At 50.8% G+C, this 11,098-nt stretch overlaps 4 protein-coding genes across 4 annotated transcripts; 2 read left to right on the forward strand and 2 right to left on the reverse strand.

The window, feature by feature from the left end:
• The first annotated feature begins 701 nt into the window (after positions 1–701).
• Positions 702–4,115, forward strand: LOC128274089 (poly [ADP-ribose] polymerase). The gene is made up of 4 exons (XM_053012173.1): positions 702–960; positions 1,036–1,378; positions 1,464–2,561; positions 2,628–4,115. Exons 1-4 carry the CDS (start codon positions 702–704, stop codon positions 3,925–3,927), a joined length of 3,000 nt encoding a protein of 999 aa, XP_052868133.1. The 3' UTR covers positions 3,928–4,115.
• Positions 4,116–4,265: 150 nt separating this feature from the next.
• Positions 4,266–5,695, reverse strand: LOC128274090 (DDB1- and CUL4-associated factor 13). Its single transcript, XM_053012174.1, has one exon. The coding sequence runs from the start codon at positions 5,634–5,636 to the stop codon at positions 4,293–4,295; it is 1,344 nt and encodes a 447-aa protein (XP_052868134.1). The 5' UTR covers positions 5,637–5,695; the 3' UTR covers positions 4,266–4,292.
• Positions 5,696–5,753: 58 nt separating this feature from the next.
• On the forward strand, positions 5,754–7,537 carry LOC128270022 (zinc finger protein 45-like). The gene is made up of 4 exons (XM_053007424.1): positions 5,754–5,782; positions 5,927–6,130; positions 6,197–6,822; positions 6,883–7,537. The coding sequence occupies exons 2-4, from the start codon at positions 5,984–5,986 to the stop codon at positions 7,535–7,537; spliced, it is 1,428 nt and encodes a 475-aa protein (XP_052863384.1). The 5' UTR covers positions 5,754–5,782; positions 5,927–5,983.
• A 34-nt stretch (positions 7,538–7,571) lies between these two features.
• On the reverse strand, positions 7,572–11,084 carry LOC128270023 (GPI ethanolamine phosphate transferase 1-like). The gene is made up of 13 exons (XM_053007425.1): positions 11,045–11,084; positions 10,398–10,755; positions 10,089–10,328; positions 9,872–10,028; positions 9,613–9,804; positions 9,395–9,542; positions 9,093–9,244; positions 8,824–9,029; positions 8,559–8,752; positions 8,307–8,497; positions 8,173–8,247; positions 7,904–8,095; positions 7,572–7,829 (listed from the first exon to the last, which is right to left on the reverse strand). Exons 1-13 carry the CDS (start codon positions 11,082–11,084, stop codon positions 7,572–7,574), a joined length of 2,403 nt encoding a protein of 800 aa, XP_052863385.1.
• Between the last annotated feature and the right edge of the window lie 14 nt (positions 11,085–11,098).

An 11,098-nucleotide genomic window follows, 5' to 3' on the forward strand; every position in this document is an offset into this window, starting at 1 on the left:
CATTCGAGCTGGCCGTGCCCACTCCCGGAATGTGAACAAAGTGGTGGTAGGTATGATGTAGTGGCGGTGGTAGATGTGGCCAGTGCTCGCCGGGAACGATAGCTGTATAGTTATGTGACAGTATGAGGACCAAGATAACCCGGTAATGGGTTTGATGGGGCTAAGGGTTGGCTAGAAACGAACGTTAGGTTCATCACAAATTATTTCAGCTATATTTGACGAAAGAAAATTCAGGAAAATCCTGATGATAGGTTACGGATTTCGGAGTTTTCGGGATGGAATGTGACGATCACGCTGTAGTCCATGGCCTGCTGCGTGACAACGACGAACGGGAGGCAAATTAATATTATATTTTTTGTTAATATTAGCGGCCTTTATTATTTTATCAGAATTCTTTATTCTTATTAGAACAACTCCTCACGTCGGTTTGTGAGAAATGGTCAGAACGTCGTCGTATCGTCAAAGCTTTTTCGAACAGAGTATTATGAAGTTTGCTAATAAACGCGTTTTCGCGCCAACGATGCTTTCTGTCAAACGGTCGATCCCGCGCGAGGCTCGTTGTTGACAAGCTCGTTGTCGATACACGTACGTTTCGTGCCGTCGAATCAACGTTAATCGTGAAAATTCCTGTTATCTGTTCCGGCTGTATCGGTTCCCTAATTTATCGACCCCGTCGAGTGCGTAACACGCTATAAAACGCAATGGACGTCGATCAGCTGCCGTTTCTGGCAGAATACTCCAAGAGCAACCGAGCATCGTGCCGGCTTTGCAAGTCAAAGATCGCCAAGGATGTGGTCCGGCTTGCAGCTATGGTACAGTCGCCGGTGTACGACGGAAAGGTGGCGCAATGGTACCACGAGGATTGTTTCTTCAAGAAACAGCGACCCACCACCGAGGGCGACATTGCGCACTTCGAAGCGCTCCGGTACGAGGACCAGAAGAAGCTGCGCGAAAAAATCGGTAACTAAATGCGTCATTAGCTGCGTGCGGGGAATGGTCATGAAATTTCATATCAACTTCTGCACTTCGCTCTAGCGGCACTCGGCAGTGGTGTGGTGGCTGCACCGAAAGGCAAAGGGAAAAAACGTTCGGCCGCCGAGGGTCTGGCTTTGAAGGACTTTGGTGTTGAGTATGCCGCTTCCGGGCGGGCCGTTTGTCGCGGATGCGAGCTGAAAATCATAAAAGACGAGGTGCGCATCAAGAAGGTGGTCTACGACACGGAGGTGGGTATGAAGTACGGTGGCCAACCGTTGTGGCACCATGCCGAGTGCTTTGCCAAACTACGTGACGAACTGGGGTACTTCGAGAAGGCCGAAGCGTTGCCGGGTTACAAGTCGATGAAGAAAGATGATCAGGCCACGCTGAAGAAGCTTCTGCCGTAAGTGACGGGTCGGGGGTAGTATTTTAGGGGTTATCCAATTCTCTTCTTAATTTGCTTGTATGGCTCCTGGCCAACCACGCAGGGCCATCAAGGCTGAAGACGTGCCCTCTAAGAAGGTAAAAGATGAAGTAAAGGACGAAGTGGACAAGGCAGCCGAAGAGGCGAACGAAAAGCGGAGGGCCGAGCAGCAGAAAGCGTTCTACAAAATACGCGACAAGCTAAAGGATCTGGGTGTGAAGAAGTCGGAGTTGATTGAAATCCTCGAGTGCAACAAACAGGACGTGCCGGAGGGGAACGATCCGGTATTGGATCGTGTTTGCGACATCATTACGTTCGGTGCCCTGGAACGATGCAAAACGTGCGGTGGACAGTACGTGTTTCAAAAGTCAGCTTACGTCTGCTGCGGCAACTTGACCGAGTGGACCAAGTGTATGCACTCGGAGGTAGCACCGGCCCGGAAGAAAACCAAAATACCGACCGACATCAAGGCGGAGTACTCATTCCTGAAGTCCTACAAATCAACCGTCAGCGATCGAGTGATCCACTACGTGCCGCCGAGCACCGGCACGGTGGCGAACAAGGTCAAGAAGGAAGAGGACCAGCCGGCGGAACCGAAGGTACATCGCGAGAAGCCGCCGCTGTACAATCTGGAGTTTGTGATCCTCGGCAAAACGGCCACACCGAAGGATCAGCTCAAGCTTCAGATACAGAAGCTCGGTGGCAAGGTGGTGACGAAAATTGCGAGCCACACGGCGGCCATCATTTCGACGCCGGAAGAGGTTGAGCGTATGAATAAGCGGATGGAGGAAGCCAAGGAGATGGAGATTCAGGTGGTGCCCGAAGACTTCCTCGAGGACGCCAAAACGGGCAGCGCCCTGTCGTTCATCACCAGTCGTGCCATCTGTGACTGGGGCTCGGATCCGCTGACGCGCATTCCGAGCGACGAGGAAATTCGCTCCCGATCACAGAAGAGTATCTACGAAAAGTCGGTCCCCGCCACAGTGAAGCTACAGATGAAAAGTGGGCTGGTAGTGGATCCGGCCTCGGGGCTTGCTGACAGGGCGCACGTGTACCGGGAGGGCAAAATCATCTACAACTGCGTGCTGAACAAGGTTGACATCCAGCAGGGCAAGAATTCGTTCTACAAACTGCAGCTACTCCAAGACGACCGGCAGTACAAGTACGTTGTATCGATATTCCCGAGGATCATCGTCGTACACTAACGGGGGGAATGTTGTACTTTCAGATTTTGGTTGTTCCGAGCCTGGGGTCGCATCGGTACGACGATCGGTGGTACAAAGGTGCAAGAATTCTCGAACGAGCTGGATGCCATCGGTGAATTCGCGGAACAGTTTGAAGAAAAGACTGGCAACGAATGGGAGCGCCACAACTCGCGATACCACAAAATGCCGGGTATGTTCTACCCGATCGAGATCGATTACAGTGAGACGAAGATGAAGCGGCTGGCGGAGAAGAGTACGATCCCGGCCAAGATCGCACCGGCGGTGCAGGATCTAATCCGCATGCTGTTCGACGTGGACGCCATGAACCGTGTGCTGCTCGAGTTCGAGCTGGACATGGAGAAGATGCCGCTGGGCAAACTGTCCCAGCGACAGCTTCAGTCCGCCATGAAGGTGCTCTCGGAACTGTCCGATCTGATCACCGGCAGCGGATCGAACGCGCAGTTCATCGACGCCTCGAATCGCTTCTATTCGTTCATTCCGCACAACTTTGGTGTTTCCGCGCCGAAGGTGCTGGACACCCTCGAGCAAGTAAACAGCAAACAGGCCATGCTGGAGAGTTTGATCGAGATCGAGGTGGCGTACTCGTTGCTCAACACGGACACGGGCAAGTCGGGCGGAGAAAAGAACCCACTGGACGTCCACTACGAGCAGCTGAAGACGGAACTCGTCCCGATGGACCGTAACACCGAAGAGTTTGCGCTACTGGAGCAGTACGTGCGCAACACGCACGCCGCCACGCACTCGTCGTACGAACTGGAGGTTCAAGAAATTTTCCGCGTCAAGCGCAAGGGCGAGGAGCGGCGCTACCAAGCGTTCCGCAAGCTGCACAACCGCAAGCTCCTGTGGCACGGTTCGCGGCTGACCAACTTTGTTGGCATTCTGACGCACGGTTTGAAGATCGCTCCACCGGAGGCACCGGTCACTGGGTACATGTTTGGTAAGGGTATCTACTTTGCGGATATGGTGTCGAAATCCGCCAACTACTGTTGCACCAATCCGAAGGACTCGACCGGATTGATGCTTCTGTGCGAAGTGGCCCTGGGCAACATGCAGGAGTTTAAGGGGGCCCACTACGTGAACAAGCTTCCGAACGATAAGCACAGCGTGAAGGGTGTCGGAAGAACGCAGCCCGATGCGAAAGAGTCGCACGTTCGGGCCGACGGAGTCGAGATTCCGCTCGGCAAGGGTGTCACGGACGACAAGGTCGGCAGCTCGTTGCTGTACAACGAGTACATCGTGTACGACGTATCGCAGGTCAACTGCCAGTACCTGTTCAAGATGAACTTCAAGTACAAGTACTAAGGAACGCATTTTCTAACGTTGGTTGGTCGCTGGCCAAACAGCCAGCCATTTGTTGAAACGCCCGACACGACCTCACCGACATCACCAGCTTAACAATACGGCTTAATTCCTAGGTGTTGTCATGCTTTTTTTTCTAGTTACCCGAACCTATATTGCCAACTTTTGTAGTGGCCAAGTAACAGCTATTATCTAACCCATTACTACTGATTCAAATAAAATGGCTCATCGAGCTAGATGGAGGATCCCATTGTTTATGTATACCCATCCCAGAAAAGCGGTCCTGAAGATTCCCTATTGAAAAAAAAACGAAAATCTCCCAATTTATATGTAAACCAAGATTTATTAGTGACAAAAAACCCCTCAATTCAATGTTCCAATCGAACAATCTTCTTCTTAGGCTCCGGCACGTACGGCACTTTGCCCGGGCGTGAGTTTTGTCTCAGGTTCTCTTCCTTCCGCTTCTGTTTCTGCTTAACTGAGCGCAGCTTCTCTTGCTCCTTGTACACCGTTTTCGGTACCTGCCGGTGCTTGGCGATCCGCCGGATGCTGGGATGCGCCGCGTACTTTTCCTTCAGCGCCGCGTTATAGTTGAACGCGTTCTTCTCCCGGGCTTGGAGTGAGCCCAGCTTCTCGGACGCGTTTGCCTTCCAGATGCGCACATTCATCTCGTCGGATCCCGAGAAGATGTACTTATTGTCCAAACTCCACGCCATGCACGTCACGTGCTGCATCCGTTTGGTGTGATAGATTTCTCTGCTGGTCGCTTTGTTGGCCTCGAAGATGCGCACCGTTTTATCGTAGCTCCCGGAAGTGAATTCCCGCCCGGTGGGCGCATAGTCGAGAGACGTAACGGATGACACGTGTCCACCGTGTATCGTGAGCGGCACGTTCAGCGAACGCGTATCGAACGTGTACAGATTGTAGTCCTCATTGGCAACGGTAAAGTTGAACGCCCGCATCGGGTTCCACGCCAATTGGTTGCAACGCAAGGTCATGATCAGTTTCCGGAGCGGCTTCTTTTCGCGTTGATCGCACAGTATGATGCCACGGTCAGAAGAGCACGCGGCCAGCAGAGAAGTTTCGACCGGATTGTACTTGATGTCGTGCACCATATCGACGCCCCACTTGAGCTCCTTCAGGGGCTCATTCCGTTCCTCGTCCCAGATGTGGCAAGTGTCTCCGCTCGTTGCAAACGCCGTACTATCGTAACTGTGCGACAACGCCACACAAACACCCTTCGTCAGAATGGTGTTTAGAGGCCTCTGCACCCGGTTCGCATCTTCCCAGTCGCGATTGTACTCCCATATTTTGATGTTTTTATCATCACCCACGGTTAGGATCCGCTCACCGTCGGTCGTGAATGCTATGCCCCGGCAGTAACCACTGTGTGCTGCCAGCGATACCATGCGCCTTTTATTCGCGACGTCCCAAATGCAAACTTCCCCATCGTAGGCACCACTCGCGAGGACCGACAGTTGCTTCGGGTTTTTGGCCAGCACCGCCAAGCCGTCCTTGTGGCCGTCCAGATTCCCGACAAACGGTTTGGCAAACACACGCTCCAGCTTGGTTGCGTTCAGCGCACGCACATACTCCCGCGCCCCTTGGAACGGGTGCAGCTCTGGGTTGTAATTCCGGAACGTTTTGTGAATATCATCCTTTGTTTCGCGACAATAATTGTCCGGATTGCGGGAAATTACTTTAACTTTCATGACGAAGGAGCTGTTTACAAAGTTCGCGCTCCGCACAACACTTTCCAACGTGGTCACTAGATGAGCTGTCAAAAAGACACTGACACGCACTTGTGGAGGGAGCGGCGCGCATACAAACAAAACAATCGGCATCGAGTGTGAAAATTGTATTAAATTATTTTGTCTCAAGTGTCTCAAAATCGTAACTGTTGCGTAAATGATAGTCATTATGTTCTATATCGACTGTGCAGAGAATGAATTCTGTGGTGCGTGAATTGGATTCTGTATTAATTTGTTTGTTTTGGTTTCAGTGCCTTCCGCTGCTGGTGAAATGCTGAACATTTCACGGACATAAAGCTTCAGATCCAATGACCAACGACGACGCAACGATACTGCTACCGGACTCTTGCCGGTGCTGCCTTCTGGAGACGAAAAATATGGTACACGTGTTCGATGTGCTGGACGAGTTTCGGGTGAAAATAAGCGAGCTCATCGAGCGAAATGGCCGGGTTATGGTAAGTGACGCATCCGCTGCGAATAAAGTGGCAATCCCAAACCCCCTTGCGCGTCTTGCTTCGTAGATATTGCCCAGCGACGGATATTCGAAGCAAATTTGCTTCGATTGCTTGGATAATGTGGCGATTGCGGAACGGTTCTCGATGCGGTGCAAAAAGACGATGGAACTGCTACAGACTCTGGTGGTAGAAGAACAGGAGAGCGGAGAGTGGTTAGATTCATCGGACGAGCTGCACGTAAAGGATGTGACCGTGGCCAATGAAGTACCCGACCTAGCTACCAACGGGGCACAGTATGTGGAAGAGTTCGAAGATGAGCAACTGACGACCATGCTCACTGGTCCTGAGGAGGCTGTCCCGGAGGACGAATTCCAAACGGGCCACACAGAGGACACGGAAACAGGAAGAATTTTGGACCAGGAAATACTGGACGAGAGTGAGTTTGGCGATCATTTGATCACAGAAACAGTAGCGCAATCACCTTCAAACGAGACTGCTTTCGGGTCGCATGAAAGTGACGCGCTTAACGTGGCAGTAGGCGATAGTCCTGTGTTAAGCTCATGTAAGACGAGAGATTTAAGACACGTCTGTAGCCAGTGCGGAGCCTCTTTTGTGACAACGTTACACTTTGCTCGTCACCTGCGCCGTCACGGTGTCCTCGCGTGCGAGGAGTGCCTAGAAGCGTTTCGCAGGTATGTGCTGAAGCTTTCGAAATTCTTTTTTTTGTCGTCAACTGTGCAATCTCATTTCAGTATCAAAAAGCTAACGGAGCACGAAACAAAATGTCAACGAGGGAGAAATAAGCACGTACCGGAGCCTTCGTCATCCGCTGACCAAAACGAGGCCGCTAAGATGGCTGTACGCAAAAAATCACACATATGCCCGTATTGCGGCAAATATTGGGTTTCAGCTTCCGCTCTGGTCGCTCACTGTCGCACGCACACTGGCGAACGGCCGTTCGAGTGCAAGTTCTGCGCGAAACGGTTCACTACCTCGACCGGGCTAGACGCCCACGAACGGCGCCATTTGGGCAATAAACCGCACCGATGTTCGATCTGCGGCAAACGCTTCACCGAGAGCTCTAACATGCGAGTGCACATGAGGCAGCACACGCAGGAAAGGCCGCACGCCTGTAAGGTGTGCAATCGCGCGTTCTCGCGCGTCTATCTGCTGCAGCTGCACATGCGAACGCACACCGGAGAAAAACCGTATGCGTGCGAATTTTGCGACAGGGGCTTCTCTCAACAGGGCGATCTGGTGGCCCATCGGCGTATCCACAGTGGTGAACGACCGTACGTTTGTGGCATTTGTAGTAAGTCGTTCATCAAAAGCAACGGTCTGATGCAACACTTGAAAAGCCACCAAAGACACTTACTACTGAGCGCTGTACCGCAGACCAAATTATAATCAATATACGTGTGATCAGGCCATTTTAATTTCGCTACTCCGTTCGCACTTTATTGGACAACGGCAGGTATTGTGGTCCACGTTTCCTCTCGATTAGTGAGCACTCCGACACGACGCGGGCCAGTTCGTACAGCATCATCACTACGATGGTCGTGCACTCGATGATGACGAAATGTGAAATCGAAGTGCCGATCTCGAGCCACGAGCCTTCGTTGCGGACGAGAAAAAAAAAGTTCAAACACATCCAATCGCACACGATCAGCGTGAGGGTGAAGATTTTCCTCTTCTCAACCTGCGAACGGGATTAGAATGGGAAAAAGATTGGTTTTTCTTCCATGTGGCTTCCATTAGTTAACGGCAACTTACGGCGGTAACGATAACCATTGCTTTTAGCGAGCAAACTACCAGCACCAGAGGCACCAGCAGCTTAAGTACGATCAGGGCCATCATGGTGAAGGGTGAGAAGGTTGTCACGAAGCATCGGACCCAGTTCGGATCGAACGAACTGACCGTGGCCAAATTGCCCGTACCGAAGAATGAAGTTAGAAGAAACAGCATCTACCGGAAGCGGAGAGTTAGAGGGACATTTTTGGTAAATTTTCTCTTTGCGGACCATTTTTGCTATCTACACTTACAAATGCCAAACTGCGGCGCGTTTGCTGAACGTCAACCGGGGCTCGCGGAGTTTTCGACGAGCAAAACGAGAAATTCTAAAAGACGAACCACAGTGGAAGATCATTGTGCTTCTGTCTATCTATGATAATTTTACCTTCACTTTTCCGTGCACCAAGAAACTCTCCACCTCAATCCAGCTGTAGAGGGTCAAGCAGAAGCACAGCAAAAACAGTGGTTCGTACGATAGCGAGAGCATCGTGTAGGGCGCACTAAGGCCACTAAATAACGCCAGCATGCGATCCGCAATTGTGGTGCTCGCTAGTAGCGGTGTCACTAGTCCCAGCGCTGCCGAAAGAACATATCGGTTCAAACATTGTTCGATGTGATGCATTTACTCGAAACGTACCCGAAAACACCCAACAACAAGTCCTACTCCATTGCGGGACGGATTGCGAAGACTCGATCGCACTGATGATGTACAGTAGATTGGCCGCTTGTAACAGTTGCAGCAAGATGTTAGCCATGGTGAGGAAGGCAGAAAGTGTTCCCCTTTTCAATATTACTATGTTGGTAACGGTCCAGGCAATGATCGATAGAATTCTGCCAATGGAATGTAAGCTCATCAAAAATGATTGTCCCATTATCCGAAAGGGCGGGTCACAACTACTTACAGCAAGTAAACGTTCGAATTGTCACGACCGACATTGGGTATTAAGGGGAATCCTGCCAGAAGCGTGTTACAGATAAACCATCGCCAAAACAGCGGCCACGGAAACTTTGTGCCGGTCTGTTTCACTCTATATAGACACACCACAACGAGGACACAATGGAGGCAAAGCATGGGAGCCAACAAACGTCGATCCATGAATGCTAAAACCTGTAATTCATTAAGGATTTAAGCGAAGAGCTAATTTCTTCCCCCCACAAGCTCGTATCTTACCAGTGTTTCTACGACAATTACAAATCCTATACAATAGATCACAGTTTTCAGCCCTCCAAGGAATGTGTATTCCCTCCAGTGGGCTCCTATATAACCCCACAGTGCGATGGGAACTAGGAAGTACAATAACGTTACGGGCGGTGTTCTTTGGGCTGAAAATGGAAAACCGTTAACCAGGTGGCAGAGTAAGATTTTCTCTGAGAACCCACCAATGTTTAAAATTACAACACAAGTGGCCACTAATACTGCCACCAGAGCGACAACTTGGCTGTAACCAACGCTGCTGGTGTGTGTGGCCAGGCCTGGAGTGGTAAAAGTTTCCTTCGCCAGCAACAACAACCAACCCAGCATGGTCAGGGTCAGGGCAACGAGCAGCTCCGGTTGATGGTATCGTTGAAAGTATCGAATCGCTTCCAGGCTCAGGTGCATGAGCATATGGCACAGCTTTTGCTACAGAATAGACAGTGAACCGTTAAATGTCGCTTTTCGAAGCATCCCACCAAAAACAAAGACAACCCACCACTTTAACAAACTCGTTCGCCTCTGTTGAGCTTTCGATTTGTCCTACAAAGTTTTCAATCATCGTCTTGAAATTTTTCTGTTCCGTCGGGGCCAGCCATTGAAGCGTTTTTCTTTCCGCTTCTCGCTGCCAGTGGTGGTACTGTTCCAGTAGCTGCTCCGCATTGTTGCTCATTGCCCAAGCTGCGTACTCCTGTGTACAAGTTTTAAACGCTCGACCTGAGATACGAAAAATTAATCGGAAAATGTTTTGTACTTACCTCCGATACGTTCAGCAGATGATGAGGCAACGTTCCCAAATTATTCTTCGGTACCGCTATGCCAAGGATAGCTGACATAACAGGTGCCACGTCCGCTTGATTAATCTGATGCACCGGAATACTGTTTCCATCCAGTTCCAGAAAGCTCACAATATTCCTAGGAAAACAATGGAATACCAAAGAGCCACTCGAACAGCACTATCAACAGTAAACTTACGGTCTTAGGTCGACGGCTTCGATTCTAGTCCCATTCCAGTGTCTAAGTCCAGCTCCCCACGCCAGGAATGGTGTTTCCGTTTCGAACGGATCACCCGAACCGTGCGATCCCTTATCGGTCATGCCGTGGTCGGATGTAAAAACATACGCCGTCCGTCCATCGTACCCAGTGCTCTGTTCCATCAACTCAACGATCGATGCAATGCCTTGATCGACAGTGAGCAGATTTTCCGTAAAAAGTCTGTGTAACAATCGAATGATCAACCGGAAATCGGCGAAACAAAGGCCGCCACTCCGTTCCGCCACTTACTCTGAGTAGGGCTTGTGTACGTGTCCGGCCGTATCCAAACCGAGAAGATGCAGAAAGAGGATTAGTTTTGTGCTTGATAACACATTCCGTTTGGTGCTTTCGGCCGCTAGAAATTGACGCACGCGATCAAACACCCAAACATCCAACAGTGAAGTGTTGGCCGATTGAGCAAAGATTTCATCTCCACTTGCGTACGCATCGGTGTGCACCCGGCCAGGCACTGCACCACGCGAAAACATGTCGATGATATCCGGACTACCCCAGCAGTAACTGACACGGGAACGGTTCAGAACCGAGTCGAACTCGACGGGATTTTCCTTCCATCCCTTGAACACAGCACTGGGATCCTCGTGTACACCTGCGGAAGGGAGTAGTCATGTGTTTAGTGGCGTAACATCAACCTCCGGCCGACAGCTACCGGATACCTCCCAGCAAAGCAGCATGACCGGGGCGGGATTCAGTAGGAACCCGGGTATTGGATATGCCAAATACTCCCTGCGTTAGAAGTACTTCACGAAGAAAACGGGTGCGATTCAGACTGTGTTTTAGAAATGATTCCACTCGCAAGCCATCCGCAACAAACAGCACCAGCCTGTAAATTGTAAGCTACGATTTAAAAAAGGGTCATAAAACGATGCATTATTTACATCTACCGATCAGCCGGCGGTCGATCGTGTTCCCGTCCATCGGGCAGTCCCTGA

The sequence above is a fragment of the Anopheles cruzii genome, chromosome 3 (genome assembly GCF_943734635.1).
Source record: "Anopheles cruzii chromosome 3, idAnoCruzAS_RS32_06, whole genome shotgun sequence".
NCBI lineage: Eukaryota > Metazoa > Arthropoda > Insecta > Diptera > Culicidae > Anopheles > Anopheles cruzii.